This window comes from Sinocyclocheilus grahami, unplaced genomic scaffold (genome assembly GCF_001515645.1).
Source record: "Sinocyclocheilus grahami isolate Dianchi unplaced genomic scaffold, SAMN03320097.WGS_v1.1 scaffold58.1, whole genome shotgun sequence".
Classification (NCBI taxonomy): domain Eukaryota; kingdom Metazoa; phylum Chordata; class Actinopteri; order Cypriniformes; family Cyprinidae; genus Sinocyclocheilus; species Sinocyclocheilus grahami.
This window is the reverse complement of record NW_015505237.1, coordinates 3392332-3413236: the sequence shown is the minus strand read 5'-3', so window position 1 is coordinate 3413236 and position 20905 is coordinate 3392332. Positions and strand designations below refer to the sequence as shown.

Genomic DNA, 20905 nt, shown 5'->3' with positions numbered 1-20905 from the left:
CATATTAAAATGATTTCTGAAGAATCATGTGACACTGAAGACTGGAGTAATGATGTGCCACACAGGAATAATTACAATTTGATTAACGTTTGATCAAATAAATGCAGCCTTCTTTCAAACACATGAACAAAATCTGTATATATATACACACACACACACACACACACACACACACACACATACACAGTCTATGATATATACACACACAGCTATGGAAAAAATTAAGAGACCACTAGAAAATTCTCAGTTTCTCTGGATTTCCATTTTATAGTTATGTTTGAGTCAAATGTAATTTTTGTCATGTTCTGTAAACTACTGAAGACATTTCTTCCACATTTTAAATAAAAATTTTCATTTTGGGGATTTTTGACAATTAGTCAAAATAACAAAAAGATGTCATGTTTTCCGACATGTTTATATTCATGTTTAGACAACAAACAATACCAATTGTTTAACTTCAGAAGAGTTAAGAAATCAATATGTGGTGGAATAACCCTGATTTTCAATCACAACAAATGAAAACATTTATTTTGATCAACTGTCATTTTCTGGGGAAACATTTTTTTATTTAAAATTTGGAAGAAATGTTACCAGACCTTTATAGAATAAAACAAATATTAACATTTTGCTCAAACCCATACCTAGTGAATCCAGAGAAACTGAGGATTTTCAAGTGGTCTCTTAAGTTTTTTCCATAGTTGCCTACTGTATATATGTATTGTATAATATCTTAATTATTTACTCATCATTTAATGTTTTATCTTCAATCAAAGTTATAGTTATTGTTATATGTGACATATGTGTTATATGTGATTAATTCAATTAAATAAGTGGCATCTTGTGTAATTAATTAAATGAGATGGCCTAAACATATAGATTTACATGTTAATCATAGTGGGATCTCTCAGCACAGCACTGCATCAGTTTCTTTTGTCCTGTGCTCCACTCTCGTCTCCATCTGCTGTCTAAGTGCTTACACAACTAGAGCAAGGCAGGCAATGTAGTCATGCAGTCAAACTGCAGCTACATTACCTGTACGCCCTCACCTCGCAGCGTTTGAACAGCAAGGGCTTTTTCACATTGGCCTACGAGCCTCTGTGAACTATATAACTCTTGTGTGCTTCTCAGTCTAGTGTCATGACTTATTCACGGTCCCTTTAAAGCAATTCCATGTTTCTGGGCCGTTCGACAACACACACCTACACGTTCGTGTGCGACTGCATCCTTTGCTAAAGGCATAAAGCTAAGCGCCCAGGCCGAACATCTCTTGGGTGTTGAGCTCAGAGAGCCGTATAAATTCACACCCATCCATAACCATGACGACAAGAGTATCTGATGCTTTATATTCGAATGGCTGTGGGCTCAAATAAAATGCTTGATGGGCATAATGTATTAGCATGTGTACTTCATAGGATTTCCTCAGCTTTTAAACTCCGGCGGTTGTGAGAATATGTGGCGAGCTCTGCATTACCTCCTGTAGTGTGTTGGTGATGTGTGGGTCTATCTGGGTGTTTTGCGTGAAGACGAGGCAGGACAGCAGGGCGGCGCTCTCCTCAGGGGTGGGAGGACTCCGTGTGTTCTCAAACAGGAGTTCGGTCAGCAGCAGCTCATGACTGCTGATCTGACACGCCACACAACCCTTCAGCTGAACCACCCCAGTGCTGTCCACATACTGCAGCGCTTCCAGCACCTGCGAATTCAGCACTATACCGTTAGCACTGATATCTGTGACATTAGCAAACATTTAATGGTGAACAAAGCATGGCAAAACATTTGAATGACTGATGCACAAAAACAAATAAAACAATATCAGGTCTTCTTTTTCCATAATTAGAACAGTTTACATTTTTCTGTCTTGTGTTTCAAAGGTGTTACACTGTTATCTATTTTTTCTATTGTACATACAATAATGGTTTAATGCCAAATTTCGTTTATAAATTAAACTTAAAGGAATAGTTCACCCAAAAATTAAAATGCACTGAAAATTTACTCAACCTCAGGCCGTAAATGAGTTTGTTTCTTCATGTGAACAGATTTGGAGAAATGTAGCATTACATCACTTGCTCACCGATGGATCCTCTGCAGTGAATGGGTGCCGTCAGAATGAGAGTCCAAACAGCTGATAAAAACATCACAATAATCCACAAGTAATCCACACCACTCCAAATGCTGTGTGTTTGTAAGAAACAGATGCATCAAGATGTTTTAACTGTCGCTTCTTGGCAAAATATGACCCTATAATCCATAATAACGCCCATCTCCTGTTGTCCTCTCACATCCAAATGCACTGACATATTTGTTTAGAAGTGTTTTGGACTGTTTTCACTTGTAAATGGTGCTTGATCTGTGTATTTCTCTCCTGATTCAGATGAGACGACTTTTTCACTGGATAGAGGATTTTATTTTAGCCGATTTTAAAGTTACAATTGTTGATTTATTTTCTTACAAATACGCAGCTTTTCGCTTCAAAAAATGTTAATTGATGGACTGGAGTGGTGTGGATTACTGTAATGTATTTATCAGCTGGTTGGACTCTCATTCTGACGGCACCCATTCACTGCAGAGCATCCATTGGTGAGCAAGTGATGTAATGCTACATTTCTCCAAATCTGTTCTGATGAAGAAACAAACTCATCTACATCTTGGATGGCCTGAGGGTGAGTAAATCAACAAATTTTCATTTTTGATGAAGGAATAGCTTGCCCAAAAATCACACAAAAAATTCTGTCACTTATTTACTCATCTTCTTTTATTCACATATGAACATTGATCAAAGCACATATATAGAGCACATCATTACATGTGAATAAAAGCCTAAATTAAATAAAACATGAAAATTTGGTCACTGATTACTTGTGTGAATTACATAGTATCTTTAGTAACTTTAGTCTAAACTATAAAAAGGTTACTGGCAGGCCTATATATAAATAATGGATGCTATGTATATATGTATGTGTGTGTGTGTGTGTGTGTGTGTGTGTGGATGTCTGCATGTTTATATACAAAACTCTTGTTATTCATGACTGCGTATCAAAAAACATATTACTGTGCTACTGAAACATATCCATTTATAACGTGGACATGCAGCAGAATGAGTAGATGGAATGACCTTGATTCTCTGATGGTACTCAGGCAGCAGTGTCAATGACTGATCAGACACCAGGAACAGAAGCTTGTCAAGCTCTTCCTGTACACTCATCCTCTCCTGCACACGTGCAAACTGAGCAAGATATTCACACAGAGAGAGAACATGAAAATGACAGTGAAAGAGAGCGAGTTTATCACTCTACTCCATCAGCGCACTGCAGAAGGTGACGGCTGGAAGTGATTACTGAGAGCTAATGAGACACATCCTTATTCCTCCCTGCCACTGTCACACTCAATAAATCAGAGTCTGTGCACTTGGGAGAGTTACTGTGCCAAATTACTAAATACGGATGAGAAAATACAGCCGAGGATACATTTAGATTAGAAATTACATTTTTTTCCCTTTTGCCTGCACAGTGGATTTGGACATGACCTAAAACAGAAGGAAAACACTACCAATAAAAAGTTTGGGTTCAGAAAGATTTTTTCTTTTTGAAAGAAGTGACTAACTTACTCTATACTAGTAATACTGTGAAATATTATTACAATTTAAATAAGCTGTTTTCTATTTGACAGGGTTTCTGCAGGCTTTATGAAGACAAACGTAACACTTTTTAGAACCAAGTAAAAACTTTAGGGAATAAATCGAATAGAACACAATATATCAATATGGTCTGTAAATGTAAATGTCAACAACTTCCAACAGATCCAGAGAAAAAAGGAAATGTCTAAAGATTCTTAAATCAAAATACATTTACTTGAAAATCAAAATGACATAAAATAAGAAGTCTTGTTTTATGATAAATTGATCAAGTGAGTTTGATGATTACAACAAGAACAAATATCTGCCAAAAGGCTCAGAAAAATCAATTTAACTCAAAGGGAAAACATTTTTTTTTTTTTTTATGTTATTAATTTTTTAGGTTTGTTTTTTTGATGAATAGAATTTTCAAAAGAACAGCATTTATCTGAAATATAAATATTTTGTAACATGTCACTTTTGATCCATTTAATTCACCCTTGCTGAATAAAAGTATTAATTTCATCTTACTGGCCCTAAACTTTTGAGCGGTAATGTATGAGTGTGACACATGAGAATAATAATCAGACCTGTTCAGTGTAGGTGGGCGAGTGGATGCAGTGGAAGTCTTTCAGACAGTCCTGTAACACTCGGTGCCTCATCACTCCCTCCACCACATCCACACCCTTCAGGTGCAGGTCATTCAAATGTTGTCTAAGTTTTTTTAATTAATTGTATTTCAGTTAACGTTTTATTTTTTTAAGTAATATTTTTTTTATGGTTTTAGTTTTTGTTCAGTAACCCTGAATAAAATTTAAATCAAGATCATTCTCTTTTTTTAAATTCAGTTCTGTCATTTAATCTGAAATCAAATGTCCACGTTTTTTCTTAGCTGGTTTGTAACCGAATATAATTGCTCAAATGCTGTGAATCGAGTGAACAGCTCTGTGATAGTGCTCACTGTGCTCATATAAATGTGTGTGAGTGTGTGTGGTTACACTTTATTTTAAGGTGTCTTTGTTACAGTGTAATTATACATTTAAGTACTGGGTCATATTAATTAAATACATGTACTTACTATATGGTTAGGTTTAGGATTAGGGTTTGGTTTAGGGTTATTTGCATGTAATTATGCATAATTAATTGTTATTATATTGGTAGGTACATGTAACATGTGTAACAAGGACATCTTAAAATAAATTGTTACCGTGTGTGTGTGTGTGTGTGTGTGTACCTGCAGGGTCTCTGTGGTGATGCACAGCTCTGTGATGGTGTGGTAATATGACAGTATATCAGATAACTGCCCCTCCGTGTCCAGCGGAGGGAGAGAGGAGAGTGTGTTTCTCAGTTCACTTATTCTCTTCTCGTGAGCCTGAGCAACACAAAGGCACAAATGACTTAACATTTCATCACATAACATTTCATCATATTTCATAACATTCGAAATATTTCATATTTCCGAATTACCGAGGCAGTTACTGGGGCATGCAAACCCCACAGACATTTCAGCATCACCCAGGGGCTGCTGGGAAGCGAGGCCGTTTACCTGCGTGTCCCTGTGGTTCTCAGAAAAGCTCCTCCTCATCATGTCGGTGACCCTCAGGGCCTCCACACGCAGCAGATTGAGGATCATGGTGTAGGTCAGTCTGAACTGAGACTGCAGCGCAGTCGGCTTCCCCTGACACAGAGAAAAACACCACACATTAACACCATCTCTCTGTGCTCTTGCATATTTAACTCCATTTCATTTAAATGTGGCATATCATGAAAATCTGACTTTTTCCATGTTTAAGTGCTATAATCATGTCCCTGGTGCATCTACCAACCCAGAAAATGTGAAAAAGTTTTTAGTTTTAGTAAGCCTTTCTCTGCAAGCTTGTGAAAAAACGAGCCGCTCAGATTTCACTCCCCCCGTGACGTAGAAAGGGGATCTTATTATAAAATTACCACCCCTTAATCTGCACATTTCCACCCACGGCGGCGCCATTGTGTTTTCGCAAGTGACAACAGTGTACCAGTTCCAATGCCATGGTGAAAGTTTGAGCAAAACATGCTAACTGTTCTGTCTTTGGCTGCACAGACGGGCACAGAACACTATTTAGAGTCCCAGCCTCAGAGGAGACAAGAGAGCAGTGGATTTATTGATTTATTTACTGTATATTCTGCTGCTGCCACACAGATCTAATATAAACATGTGATTTCTTTCCAGCTGTTTACCTTCACAGACATAACCGACTGTTTTTGTAACTCATGTGTTTTTAACATAAATTTGCATGTATTTGACAGTTTAAGCGCAATAAGACATGAAAGAGTACTTAGCTTTCTGTGTGCGTGCTTCGGATGTGTGCACTCAGAAAACATTATATCAGAAGTTTAAACTAATATGGCTTTAAAAATGATAATCAAAACCAAACAGATGTTTTTTTTATCAGAGTATCTGAGGTATGAGCTGTTAAGGCACAGCCCTATTCTGCAAAAGGGGGCTGGGAGCAGCAGCTCATTTGCATAGAGACATACACAGAAACAGCGTGTTTTTGTTTCCACTCAAAATAGGCATTTTCAAAATGATAGAATAAATTATCTGTGGGGTATTTTGAACTGAAACTTCATAGTCATTACGGGGACACCTGAGACTTATATTACATATTGTAAAAAGGGGCATAATAAGTCTCCTTTAAATCACCCATCATTGATTCATTTATTGATTGCCAATATTTAAACTAAGACTATGGCGTACAGACAGTAACAAATTGGCTTCAAACCATGAAAATAATAACATGAGGACACAATGTAAGGATGTGTGTATCATGATACTCTTTGTGCTCATCCAGGGTAATCAGAGTGGGGAAATGGAGTTGACATACAGCGGAGATCCAATCACACAGCAGCCCTTGACAACACGCTGTGCGTTATTACAGCATCAGCTGCTGTTGCCATGACATCCATGGCATGGAGCTGATCAGCAAACAGATTACTGGCCCATTTGAGAAAAAAACCGCATCCCGCATGGACTGGGTCAAACTCATTAGCAGCTCAAATGGATGGGGAAAATCTAATTGTTCATGCTCTTTGTCTTTTTTTTTTCAAAACAGTATGGAAATTACTTGTAAAACTAACTATATCAATACATTTTCTGAGGGTCTGCCTGTGGAAAACCCGCCACCATGATGCTAGGGGTTGTGGGAGATTGCCAGGATATTGCTATGCATTTGCAAACATGTCAGAGCATCTTAAACATGTCACTGAGGTGGTTTCTGACTGATCCAATTCAAAAGAGCCCAGGTCTCTACATAACAGATATTCAGGCCTATGAAAATTAATTGTTGCCTCTTCAGTGTAAGTCTACGGGGTTTATTTGCCCAAATTATTATCTTCCAAAAGAAAAATGAAGCTTAAGAAATTAAGCTAAAACTAATAACTAAAACGATTAAAAAGCATTTTTGCTGAAATGAAATAAAACATAAATATTAGATGCAATACTTAAAAACATCAGCTAACTGAAATAAGTTGAAGTACTAAAATAAAAAATATGTAGAAATATTTGATAACACTTTACGTAATGCTTTACTTAAAGTAAAATGCATCATAAAAGTATTCATACTGTATGTTGTAATGCATTATATCTTTCCATAAATAATTGTAACCAAAGTTCAAATGCATTATAATTTTTGGAGATTTGTCTGATGTGTTTTAATTCGTTATACTTTCTAAAGTTGTAACAATGAATAGATAAGTATTATAATGCATTACGACTGTGGTTACAATCATTCAATGCATTGTAAGGTGTATTACCAGGCATAATTATTGCATTAAAACTAATTTCATAATGCATTATATATAAAGGCTTTAAGTAAATTGTTAATATTTTATATTATATATATTATATCAAACATAGTATAGTATATTACATATTATTTATATATATATATATATATATATATATATATAATATGTAATATGTATGTATATATATATATATATATATATATATCAGCTAACCAATCACAGCACACACTGCCCCACATAACCAATCACAACAGCTAACCAATCACAGCACACACTGGCCCAGCTAACCAATCACAACACACACTGGCCCAGCTAATTTTTTATTTCTGAAGGACACAAAGATTTCTGAAGGATCATGTGACACTGAAGACTGGAGTAATGATGCTGAAAATTCAGCTTTATCATCACAGGAATAAATTACATTTTAACATGTAATCAAATAGAAATTAGCTCTTTTTAATTGTAATAATATTTCACAATATTATATTACAATATTTACTCTATTTCTGATCAAATAAATGCTGCCTTGGTGAACATAAGAGACCAATAAGATCCCAATCTTTTGAACGGTAGTGTATTAAAAAGAAAAGAAAAAATAACTGAAATGATGCAATCAGTTGACACTGGGTCTCACATACACACCTGGTCATGTGTTTCTGGGGAAGTGCGATTGCGTATTCAGCCACCACGGTCTTGCCAGCTGAGGTGTGAGCCGCGACAAAGACAGAGTCACGAGCTTCGAGCCGGAGAATAGCCTGCTTCTGAAACGCGTCCAGCTCGAAGGGATACTGAGCGTAGAGAGAGAAAAAAACCCAACCCAAACTCACCCCAAAACCACGTGCAAAACAGCAGCTTTGCACTTAAACACTGAACCTTGCGGGTTCTTCTTTTGCTCACTCAGACGTACTGTGTTCACTGAAGGCTGAGAAGGAGAGTTGCCTGAATCCTGAGGAGTACATGTGGTTAAGAAAAACGACAAAACAAATACAAATGTTGGGCAAATAAACAAATGAGAATGCTTTCTAAAAGTTATCCACACTTTAATTCCCAGCTCCTCCAGGCTGTTAGTTCTGGGGAGTTTAACAGTCTCCTCTTTTCGTGAGACTCCCTCTTTCTCCTCTGGCAGAGCGTCAATGATATCATCAAAGGTCGACAGGAGGGACAGCAGGTTCACCTCACTCTTCGTGGCTTTGGCTTCTAAAGTCCATTCAAAAACGATAATCCTGTCGTCATTTACTCATCCTCATTTCGCTCCAAACTTGTATGATTTTCTTTCTTCAGCAAAAGTACTCATTTAGAAATAGTTTTTTGTCCAACCAATACAAGTCAATGGTCACCAACATTCTTTAAAATATCTTCTTATGTGTTCTGCAGAAGATAGTAAGTCATGCATGTTTGGAAGGACACGAGGGTGAGTAAATGATGACAGATTATCAATCGTAGCGTTAGTTCTGGCAGGTCACGTTAGTCAAGTTCGCATCAGCTGACCTTCAGCTGATCCCCATCTACCTATGGGAATACGACACCTATCTAAGCATTCATATATAAGGTCCCTCAGTATTATCAGCAGTTTTCGCATTGCTCAATAGCTAATTACCCTCCTCCATCCCCAACTCCTCCTCTGTCAGTCGGGATTCAGCCTTCTGATTCTCCTTGAATCAGACTAATTCTAAAATGTGTACAGAAAATGATTGAACTTTAACAATATCTGCAATACATTTGTTAGCTCTGTTCTGTTTACCCTGGGGGGGTTATTGCTGCTCTCCCTGCTCTCATCCATGCTAGGTTGCATGGAGGCGCAGGGAGTTCTTGCCCAGAACAGAACCATACCGCCAGTCCAAACTGTATGCTAATTGTCAATCATCTTTGACGATAGTGGTCCTGGCAGAAGTTTCTTTTAGGATGATAATGCACAACTTAAAGTGGGATGATGACGTGATATACAGTCAAACCACAATGTATTCAGACACAAGAGCTCAGAGTTAATCTGTGTCAGAAGAAATTCATCTTGATATTGTCAGATAACTTTGATAGGAATTTATGTAATGGATTACAATCAACCAAAAATTATTCAGCTGTTAAATTTAAGTACACAATTAGATAATACCAATTTAGGTCAACCAGTTACCAAGCAATGCTTAATTTTGTTCAGTCTGTGGTGTAAAAAGGTCGCATTAGCAATTAAAGAAAAAACACTTAAGCATGGTCAGGTCAAAGTGTCTGAAAATGTTTGATCCTAAATTTTACTGTATGAAGTTCTCTTTATTTTGCTATCCTCACTTACATTTATGAACTATGTAGGGTGTCCTGCACCCACTAGTAAAAATATATTTCAAATTATATCTGAATCATTTTTGGTTTGACTGCACATGCAGAGAGCAATAACGAAACCTGACCTTTGTCACTGAAGTCCACACCAGCCTTCAGCCCAGGAGGAACCGTCAACAAATCTAAGGCAAGAAACAAATAATCACGGTTTCTTTTTCTCTCTCACACACTCACAAAGTATCATTCACTGACAGAACAAAACAGACCACCAACCTTTCTCAAAGTCAATGTCTTCTTCTCCTCTGACTTTTTCTTAATCTGTTCTAACGTCAGTTCTTCCATTCCAGCTGTACGAGGACAGCAGAGTTTAAAAACGGGATCATTTTGAAACACAGTTATGAGAAATGTATCTAAATACTGAACCTGGCAGGAATGGATAGTTTGTGTTACTCCCTCTCAGGCTCTCTGATGGGGGTCCAGGCTGTCTTTGCAATGAGAGAGAATTTTTGGCAGACAATCCTGTATCTTCTAATAACACCTGATGTAAGAAAAAACAACGTTATATTCGTTATAAAAATGACATTATATTTTAAAGAACATTTACTGTGGTTTCCTTGTCCACATTTTTTTTTTTATTAAAATCTACACACAGAAGAAAACAGCAGATCATCAGTACCGCTGCAACTACAATGACTAAAATCTGGGGTGACACCAAAATACTCATAAAACCTATTGATTCATGACTGTCAGGTGTAGTTTGGCAATATAGTTGCTGAGCTGGCTGTCATATGAGCGAATTATGACACAGATCAACTCAATCCTGAACTGGCGGCTCAGGTAAACACGCAGAATTACAAATCCCAAATAAAATAAACTACTTTTATATTTCTCATACCTATTTTGTCCATTTCACTCCGCAGTTCTGCAGGAAGCTGTGCAGAACTAAAGGGACGGAAGTTTTAAAATGTTTTTGTTTCGTTTAATATTTTACAGCATGTTATATGTGTGTGATCTAAAATAAATGTACGTTTTGAATATATTTTGAAATGTAATTTATTCCTGTGATCAAAGCTGAATTTTCAGCACCATTACTCCAGGCTTCAGTGTCACGTGATCCTTCAGAAATCAGTATAATATGCTGATTTTGTTTCTGTAACACAATAACACATTTTTCACAATAGTACTGTTTCTACTTTAATTTGCAGCTTTTAAAAACATTAAAAATTTTGATCGGTTGTGTCAAAAGTGTGAATGCATGTTATATGTAAATAGGTCTGTTGAGCGTATTAAATATTGTCAGTAGACTTGACTTTACACCATGTTGTTTCTTCTTGCTGTAGTCTGCTAAACGAATCCACAGGAAATCCCTGTATGAGAGGTGAGACTGTCGGACTCGGTGTAAAAAAATATTAATCATAATCTTATACCTACGTAGAAACAGTATTGCAGTCAAATTTAAAGCGGTTTTCTTTTTCCTATAGTTTTGTTCCTGGAGATCGATCTCGTGATGATGAGGGAGGAATGCCGAGTCGAGATTCAGAGCGCGATCGGGAAAGAGAGGCGGACTGGGAGAGAGATCGAGAAAGAGACAGAGAGAGGGACAAAGAGAGGGACCGTGAAAGAGGCAGGGAGAGAGAACGGGAACGTGAACGGGACAGGAGCCGGGATAGAGAAAGGGACAGAGACAAGGACAAAGAGCGAGAGCGAGACAGAGAGCGAGAAGGACCCTACAGACGTAAGTGAATCTGTGCAAAAATATATCGCTTCCCAGTCTTCATATTGTGTCTCTACAGTGTTTGTAAAGAGAATACTGAGAATATTTCATGCATTTGCCTTTTCTAATAGTTACTGATAATAAGTGTTGTTCTGTAGAAAATCTGAATGTTTAATAATCGTCTCTAATGTTGTTCAGGGTCAGACTCGTATCCAGAGCGCAGAGGTGTGCGCAAAGGAAACACTGTGTATGTATACGGCACAGGTTTAGTGGAAGACAGTTTGCGCTCGGCCTTTGCACAGCATGGAAACATCATCGACCTTTCGATGGACTCACCACGCAAGTAAGATTGTTTTCTGATTCTTTTGGGCATTTAGAAAGGATTTTATGCTCAAGAAACCTTTCTCATTATTATCCATGTTGAAAACAGGTGTGCTGCTTCATATTTGATATATTTTATTTCAAAATATGAATCTTTTGTAACATTGTAAATGTCTTTACTGTCACTTTTGATCAATTTAAATAAAAGTGATCTTTAATCTTGGTTCCTTCTTTTGAACTGAGAAATGTCTGAGAAAACATAAAATATTTAACCCATTTTTGCCCTCTGTCTCTTACTAGCTGTGCCTTTGTCACCTTTGAGAAGATTGAATCAGCAGACCAGGCTGTGGCAGAGGTCAGTAGTCCATTTAAGGAGCCACTTTCCACACTTTTGTATTGTCATATTTTCATACTTTATACTTCCTCTCTATACCTTTAAGAATTCCATATATAAATGACCTCAGTTCACTTCACATGAAATTGTCATTTGCATATCTATCTATCTATCTATCTATCTATCTATATAAAATCATAAGTGATGACAAAAGTACTAGTCGTAGTCCATAATTATTTTAGTAATCCATACTTGACTCTATATTTGTCTTATACAAGGTCATAGCAGCAGAATAATTTGTCTATCCAAACTGCGTCCTTGCACAATATTAACTTGTACAATGAAAGGATTTATGCTAAAAATGAGAATAAAGTAAAACTTTTTTTGCATTTTGCATTTACAAAGTACATCAGTGTTATTTAAGTATTATTTAGATACCAATATTGTATTTATTAATATTTTATGTTTTCATTTTAGTTTAAGATTTAGAAATGTTATGTGCTTTTGCCATTTTAATTAGTTTTGTTTTTAATATTTGATTTCAGTTTTAGTAATTCTAGTACTTCAACTTGCACTTATTTCAGTTTAAGTTTTTTGTTATTTCAGCTACCAAAAACTATTATAGAGAGTTCTGGTACACTAAAAGCCAACCACACAAGTGATCAGAGGACCCACCGACTACTTTTATGGACAGTCATGCAAGCTCTAGTGGTCACGTGTTAATGAGCTCATGGCTCTGACATCAATACCATGTCGATTTCTGATGTTTTGCAGCTTTGCATCCATAAATAGTATGTTGTGGATTGTAGAGTTTTTGTACTGTGTATATTCAAGCTTGTCTGCATTGCATGTTAACACTCCAGCATTACACATGCACAAGAAAAATCAGTTTTCTGTGATAGAACCCTGTGTCAGTATTTAACAAATCTTTATTTACTGTAAGAGAACCCTGTTTTTAAACTATTTCTGTCTCTCAGCTGAATGGCACTAGTGTGGGTGACGTCAACATCAAAGTCAGCATTGCCAGGAAGCAGCCCATGCTTGATGCTGCCACAGGGAAATCTGTCTGGGCTTCTCTTGGTAAATAAAGACATTTCACAGGGGAAAAAACTGTCAAGCAGAGGCTGAGTGTCGCACACTTGACTAACCCATTTTTATTTCTGTCTTCTTTTCTTGCTCCTGCTTTTTTCGTCCTTCACAGCTGTGCAGAACAGTGCCAAGGGCTCGTACAGAGACAAACGGAGCCAGGTCGTCTACACTGAAGATTTTTGAAAACCGTTATTTAGCATATGTTAAACTTGTAAAAAGGTCCAGCAGTAGATTTTGTCGACATACAGCAGACACTTTGTTTTTCAAAGACGTGATGAAGTAAATCTGTTACTTTTCTGTCATTTAATTAGCAGCGTTTACTGCTCAGTGTTTCTGGACATTTAGCTCAGTCATGGATTATGACATTGTGTTCAATAAATAATCAATAAACTTTTCCATCAGCATGCCTGTGTTGACTTCATAATATGGGCTAACTAAACAACCATCACCTCAATGAAACATCTATACAGTACATCTTCAGAGATGGACAGGCAGAAACTATAAGCCTGTTGAGTTTTTACCTGTGACATCAAGCAAATCTGAGCTTTGTGTATGAATAATAACTGATATACTACAGACCTCTGCTGTGTGGAACAAGCTTTCCCCCGCAACAATTCACAACTTTAGATGGTATTGATGAAATGAGCTCTAGTTCAAACCTTCCAGTGCTCTTTTTGCCTAAAGGGAAACAGAATACTGAGAACACAAATACAGAGGCATGCACTGTTATATAAACTATCTGCATACTAAAGAGTAATATATCAGATTTAATGGGATTTTTTGAATTTTCTGTTATTTTTTTCTCCCATGAGATATACAACATTACTCATGAATGTGAATGAATATGTGATAAAATATCAAAACAAACATTGCACAACTGCAACACTCAATGTTTCAGCATTAAGAAACTAGTTACAAGAGCCAATGGTTTTTCTCCCATGAGATATACAACATTACTCATGAATGTGAATGAATATGTGATAAAATATCAAAAACAAACATTGCACAACTGCAACACTCAATGTTTCAGCATTAAGAAACTAGTTACAAGAGCCAATGCGTAAATAAATGTGTCTTATATGGACAAGGGGCATAAGAATTAGTCTGACAAGTAATAATAGCGTAAAATACAAGTAAATAGTGATTTCAGGCTGACGTTGGAGATTCTGCTCTTTCCCAGTTGCTCATTCAAGTACGTAAAAGCTGTGACTACAAAAAGCTGCCTATGTGTCTCAGTGCAAGTCAGTGGTTAGATTAGGATTTGTGCAAAGCTATACAGATACATAGTGGAATACTTCGTGGAAGGGTGGAAACCATGCTTGACATGCTTAGTCTAGCTGATTATAAAGAATGCATAGGTGGATTCAGTAAAACAATAGGTAGGAAGAGTTGCCCGAAGGTTCTGGGTGGAAGAGAGGAGATACCCCAGCTGGTGAAAGATGAAGCAGATGAGCAAGAGGAGGAGAGTCTGAAGATATGATGAGATATGCGAATAAGGGGTAGGTCAGCAGTATTTAGGGGATCAGTGAGAATGCAAGAGTGGAGGAAAAGGAAGGAGCACAAGAGGGCGTTGTTTAGTTTGCAAGACATCTACTGGAAGAAAAAGGGAGTGGTGACCTATGGAGGGTGATGGCTTTATATCTAAGGAACAGGAATCCACTAACATCACTCATTTTCAAATATTGAATTTTTTGGAGAAGAATTTCTTTTCAGTGATAGCAAGAAGAATATCTGGTTAGGAGGTCTGGAGGTGGGTACTTAGACACAAGCTACCAGAAGGCAGTTGTCACAGGATTTCCTGGGTGTGTAGAGCATGCATTGATGATATGGGTCAAGAAAGACCTCTTCTGGCTAGACTTGGCAAATGCCTATGGGTCAGTTTCACACCAGCCTGTTGGCTTTTCACTAGAGTTGTTTTATGAACTTGTTTAGACTGTATTAGGAGCTTGGTCTTCAACCCTACTTCTGGGGACCCACTGTCCTGCAAAGTTTATTTCCAACCTGCTTCAGCTCACCTGGCCTGTGACTTTTCAAGTGATCCCGAAGACCCTGATATCTTTCATTGTGGAGGGGAAAAGAATCCAAGTGCTGGTAGAGCAGCCAACTCAAAGCTAAGAGAGACTATAGAGCAGTGACTGAAGTAACTACGATGAAAGAAGAAGGGTATCTTGATTAGAGTGGTAAACAGAAAGAATGTTGGAGGTTACATCTGACAAAGCTCTAAGGCGGGTGAACGTGTGGTAGGTGCCTCAGGCTAGGTTAAGATTTTTAATAAGATCTGGCGGACTGATTGCAAGATTGCCTTGGTGCAGGGATGGTGTAGATGGTGATATAATCAGGTTCTGCGTTAGTTGGCAGACATCCTTAAGATGTATATAAAGGCAAACAAAAGCCCCCCTGCCCCACAAAGGCAGTTCATAGAATTTGTGAAAATGGGAGGGCTTTGTCAAGTCTTGCCCAGAGGGAACCGAATAGAACCAAAAATAATTGTTGAATAAAGTCACACAAAAAGTATTCTCGTAGCTCCATAAAAGTATGATTGAACCACTGATGTCACATGGACTATTTTAACAATGTCCTTACTACCTTTCTGGGCCTTGAACATCTATGCAGGGTCAGAAAGCTCTCGTATTTCATCAAAAATATCTTAATTTGTGTTCCGAAGATGAACGAAGGTCTTACGGGTTTGGAACGACACAAGGGTGAGTAATTAATGACAAAATTTTCATTTTTGGGTGAACTATCCCTTTAATGGGGCAAAATATGTAAGAAAGACCGCAGCTGGACCGAAGGCACTGACTGAGATGCAGCATGCAGTAATTCCCAACAGGTACCTGTATATGTAACAGTGGAGTCACTATTGTTTGGACCCTATTGATTTTTATTGTATGGATAAAAACAGTTAATTATTTTGTGTTCAACAGAAGAAAGTCAGAGGAGAAAGTCACAGGTTTGACACAACATTAGGGTGAATAAATCTAGATAGAATTAACATTTTTAGGCAAACTATTTAACTGAATAATCAGTCATTCATTCACTCCAGGCTTTAGAGGTCAAACGCATAGTAATCACTTATCGATTTCAAAGACATTTTCATGGCTGTGCAAAATAAAAATAGAAAAGTGTATAATGAAAAAATATAATTTTCATTATAACACCTACTTTACCTATTCAAATATGATTTAAACCCTAGCCCAACACCACCCTCATTGTTTCGCTGCACCTCCATGTGGTTTTGGGGCATGGTCTTTCCGTGTTGCTCCATCAGGTGACGGCGCAGAGCAGACTTGTGGGCAAAGCTGACGTGGCAGTATGCACACACATACGGCCGTTCCCCACTGTGCACATTCATGTGGTCGCACAATGTTGACTTTTGAGTGAAGGTCTTGTGGCACAGGGGGCAGCAGTGGAGCTTGGATACTCCACGGTGGACGATCATGTGGCGATTGAGGATATTAAAGTGGCTGAAGTGTTTCCCGCAGCACGGACACACGTACAGCCGGTGTGTTGACAGGGAATGCATGGCTAAATCCTGCGTTGAGGAAAACGCTAATCCGCATTGCTCACACACCACTGGTCCAGCTACGCAGGACGTGGATCCCACCACTGCCACAGACTCATCAGCAGCTCTGTGTTCATTTGTATGTGTCCTAACTCCCATTCCTTCTTCCCCACTGGAAGTTTCCACACCAAAGTGTGCAAGACCTCCATCAGAGCCAATCTCTTCTCCTTGTCCCTCTCCAGGCCTGTACTCAACAAAGACAGAACCATCTGTGAGATTCTGATTGGCCTGAAAGTCTGCTCCAAAATTACTCATTGTCTCATCTGGCGTCGGAAGGTGCTCCTGATAATCCTGATAGTTACCCAAGAGCTTGCGATCCTTGAAAGTGTACTGCTTCCGGTGTTTGAAGCCTCTTCCTCTGCCTCCCCTGTGCACTCCGTGCCGTCTTCTCCACATGTGACCTGCCCCTCCGATGCCGTTGCCTTTGGCTCGCCCTTCCATATAGGGCTCCTCTATACCTGCGTCCAGCTGCCTGTGGTCATCCAACACAACAACAGCTTCTCTGTCTTCCTCCTCAGCACCAGAGGTCTTCTCTGGGTCTTGATGTTCATCATTGATTTGCACCTGAAAGACGTCGCTCTCAGGCCCGTCCTCTCCCTCGATTTGGCCGGATGCATCTGATCCTCTGACCTGTCATGGTGAACACATAAATTAGTAAACCACAACCAAGCAAACTACCACACTAAGAGCTGATCTAAATCCTTTCGGGTGTTCAGATTGGTAGAGATTTACACCAGCATAGAAATCAAAAGTCGATTTGATGCATGACTGTTGTTGGCGATGGGTCTTTATGTAAAATGCCAATCCTCTGTGGTGCAAGGGAAACTACCCATTAAGGTTGGATGATGTATTGAATATTCATGATTAGCAATGATTTCACTGGTGGTATAGTGAATATTACAACGATTCTAAAGAAATGTTTCCAAAAGTGCATTATACAAATTTCCAGATCCTTCATTGTCTCCAAACATTGTCTCTATGAGCATTATTAGCATCTGAAGCAAATCCAACACAGATTTACACTGTGTATGGTCAAATCACTCATCTTTTTGAGGGATGTTGGAGAGATCCCAATGAATGACTACTTACACTGACGATCACTGGCATAGATGGATAGTCTTCTGATTTCACAGTCTGAATAGACTTGTTTGAGGTTGAGACATTCACAACTGGGCTGCAGCTCCGGGGCTGCATGTACTGGCTCAGGGCTCCTCTGCATTTCTCCACCACATGCTCCATCTGCAGGTAGCTGGCTGCAGTCAGGTAGTTCACGATCTCTTTGGCACTGAACTGCAGCATCCCTGTGTAACAGGACTGGAGGAGTTCACATACCACCGCTGAGCTGTGCAACATCGACACCTGCTGGATAGACAAAGTATTTGTTGACAGAATCAAAACAAGTACTGTTAATATAAAAATAAAATTCAAAAGAATCATTATCAGCTAGCAAAGGTACGTTCCGATTTTTAAAGCAACATCAAATAGAACTGCATAAATTCAAACAACAAATACCAAAGGTCCATTCACACCAAGAACAATAACTATACAGCTAACTATATCTGCGTCCACACCTATGCACTAATGCACATTCTGTATATTATAATCGCGTGCTGAACTTATGTTGTCTGCCACTTTATATGCTCAACCTCTTTAAAGTTGAAAGGAATTGAATTGCCTGTCAATGTTTTATTGTTCATCGGCTAGAAAACAAAAATCACTCTGAAAATGATTCCAATGATACATTTCTGTGTTGTTCCATACTCTCATAGAAATAGAATGATTATTAAAATGTTATTTTAAAATTATTTAAAAAAATGTCATTATTGTCCCTTAACACCAAGTGCCACCAAGCCATATCTAAAACATTTAAGAGACAATGAGGTTACTTAAAACAGTTACTTAAAATGTATATCAACAGGGGGGAAGTCGTAGCCTAATGGTTAGAGAGTCGGACTCGTAACCCAGGTTGCGGGTTTGAATCTCGTACCGGCAGGGATTGTAGGTGTGGGGAGTGAGACTGAGGTGCCCCCCGAACCCCCAACTGCTCCCCGGGCGCCGCAGCATAAATGGCTGCCCACTGCTCCGGGTGTGTGTGTGTGTGTGTGTGTGTGTGTGTGTGTGTGTGTGCGTGCGCACTTTGGATGGGATAAATGCAGAGCACTAATTCCTAGTATGGGTCACCATATTTAGCCACATGTCACGTCACTTTTTCACTTTCAACATTTTTTTTGATTTTTATGGGATGAGTTAATCTGAAATCAATGACACAAAAACTGTTATTACTTCAAGCTGTCCAGATGTTATTAGATTTTACCTTATAAATAAAAAATAAGATGCACCAAAGTAACACTAATCATACAGAAGATTTCACAAGAACTTGACAACAAATGACAACAACAGACCTGTAGCTCTGATGAGGGGTTCAGGAGGAACTGGTCCCTGAGAAACGCAGAGCAAGCAGCCAGCACGACCTTGTGACCCCTGAACATGCGCCTGCCTCCCGCCACGATGGTCACATCACAGAAGTGCTGCTGCGTCCGCAGGAAGTTGATGTTACTCAGGGCCGTGTCTCCATGCCCAGGCAAACGGAAACTCACCACATCCATGTTTTCACTACAGGAAGCAAAAGAAAAAAAGAAAAAAAATTTCAGTTTTTACTATTTGGAATATTTCATATGAATGCCCCCACAAGACAAATATCTACACTTAAAAATGATTAAGTTTCTGTTACTACAATAGTTCATACTTTAAATGAAAGTTTACACACCCTTAGCTCTTAACGTAATGTGTTGCCTTCTTGAGCAGCAGTGACTGCTTGCAGCTTTGGATGTCAAAACCATACGGTCACTGTTGGAAAGAGCTTTAATGTGCAGAAGATGCTGGAAATCCAAACAATATGCAGGACCCGGAGAATATTTATGAAGAACAGTGGGCTGTTTAACTGCTCAGGGCTGCTTTTCCAAAAGCATCGTAAGCCTAAGTAGATCGTAGAAGACACAGAGAAACACAGCCCAGGACAAACAACTATCACAAAATATAAAAACAGCTGTAGATCAATAACAACACATAGTTGTTCAGTTATACATATACTGAGTTATTATTAAATACATTGTTCAGGGCAGTACTAAAAAACAAAACAATTTTTATGGTCATTTTACGGTCACAATTTTTCATGCTCTTATTATTTTTGTTATTAACATTTTGCAGATTCTGAAAGGTGTGTGTAAACGTATGACCTCAACTATATATTCATATTTATAATAAAGCAGCAGCACAGTTCTTCTTCATTGTATGAATTCAGTGTCATCAGTGTTATTGTTTACATCAGTGTTGAGCTAAACTGGCTCTGTGGCATCTTTTGTTTCAGACAGACTGTTTAACACACTGACTGCCCTCAATACACTTCACTTCACTGATCTAGAGTGATTCAGTGAAGAGAAATACATAATCATACAAAACACACGAACACACATTTATGATATCTAGATGCATCTCCATCCACTGGACGAGCGAAAACACCAAACCAAAACACTCGCACTGATCTCGCTGTCTTTATGTCTGATTTCGGTCATTCCTACTAACTTCAGATATTTTCTATTGTGCTCCGTGTGTTTTAAAACAATTACGGCTAAGATTCGCAGAATTAAATAAAGTCATGAAACTTACCAAGAAATATTGAATACAAAAGACGATTTTCAGAATAAAAGCCCCCTTTGGACAACAATAAGCCAATGGTTTTTAACCTGGATTTCGGGACCCCCGGGGGTCTCAAAGCGGTAGAAGGGGGGTCGTGGGAAAAATTTTCATTTTGAAGATGTGTACTTGCCTAATGGCCCCATCTACCGGCGAAATGTTATAAAGTTTAATAAATTGAAGGCGTCACTGGTTGACATGGAAACCGCAATGGCAGAGGGAAGTAAAAAAAAATCTATTCTTATTCATAGAAAGTCCCTTATTGATTCATATCACATGTTTTAATGCTATTACGTTTCTCTGATTGTGCTTCTTTGGGATGGCACAATAAAGCGACGTTCACTTGCAGAACGCAAGCTTCTAGAGGGCACGGAAGGACGTGTTCTTACAGAAATATATAATAATAATAATAATAATAACAATAATAATAATTGCAATTGGGAGAGTCCTTATAAAATAAATAAATATCTGATGTTCATTAAAGGTGGGGTAAGCGATTTTTCAAAAAAGCTTTAGAAAACTGATTCGGGC

At 38.3% G+C, this 20905-nt stretch overlaps 2 protein-coding genes and 1 pseudogene across 3 annotated transcripts; 1 reads left to right on the top strand and 2 right to left on the bottom strand.

Moving 5' to 3' along the window:
* The window catches only part of LOC107584342 (helicase SKI2W-like), a 13454-nt pseudogene extending 3069 nt beyond the window's left edge, over nt 1-10385 (bottom strand).
* A 565-nt stretch (nt 10386-10950) lies between these two features.
* LOC107584366 (negative elongation factor E-like) lies at nt 10951-13517 on the top strand. The gene is made up of 6 exons (XM_016270944.1): nt 10951-11039; nt 11143-11396; nt 11574-11718; nt 11997-12051; nt 13008-13110; nt 13232-13517. The coding sequence occupies exons 2-6, from the start codon at nt 11183-11185 to the stop codon at nt 13300-13302; spliced, it is 588 nt and encodes a 195-aa protein (XP_016126430.1). The 5' UTR covers nt 10951-11039; nt 11143-11182; the 3' UTR covers nt 13303-13517.
* Nucleotides 13518-15857: 2340 nt separating this feature from the next.
* Nucleotides 15858-20394, bottom strand: LOC107584364 (zinc finger and BTB domain-containing protein 12-like). Of its 2 annotated transcripts, none has more exons than XM_016270942.1 (5): nt 20348-20394; nt 19449-19657; nt 19084-19294; nt 17771-18043; nt 15858-17311 (listed from the first exon to the last, which is right to left on the bottom strand). In XM_016270942.1, the coding sequence occupies exons 3-5, from the start codon at nt 19285-19287 to the stop codon at nt 16283-16285; spliced, it is 1506 nt and encodes a 501-aa protein (XP_016126428.1). In that variant the 5' UTR covers nt 19288-19294; nt 19449-19657; nt 20348-20394; the 3' UTR covers nt 15858-16282. The 2 variants fall into 2 exon arrangements, with proteins under 2 accessions (XP_016126428.1, XP_016126429.1); XM_016270943.1 differs by having other exon boundaries at nt 17771-18040.
* Nucleotides 20395-20905: the final 511 nt, after the last annotated feature.

Bases quoted from the DNA above. Each gene is read 5' to 3' on its own strand.
- LOC107584364 (XM_016270942.1), bottom strand. From the start codon at position 19,287: ATGGATGTGGTGAGTTTCCGTTTGCCTGGGCATGGAGACACGGCCCTG. The intron at 18,044-19,083 runs GTCTGTTGTTGT...TTGTCTATCCAG, and splicing joins ACCCCTCATCAGAGCTACAG to CAGGTGTCGATGTTGCACAG. The intron at 17,312-17,770 runs GTAAGTAGTCAT...TCACCATGACAG, and splicing joins CTATGCCAGTGATCGTCAGT to GTCAGAGGATCAGATGCATC.
- LOC107584366 (XM_016270944.1), top strand. From the start codon at position 11,183: ATGCCGAGTCGAGATTCAGAGCGCGATCGGGAAAGAGAGGCGGACTGG. The intron at 11,397-11,573 runs GTAAGTGAATCT...AATGTTGTTCAG, and splicing joins GCGAGAAGGACCCTACAGAC to GGTCAGACTCGTATCCAGAG. The intron at 13,111-13,231 runs GTAAATAAAGAC...CGTCCTTCACAG, and splicing joins ATCTGTCTGGGCTTCTCTTG to CTGTGCAGAACAGTGCCAAG.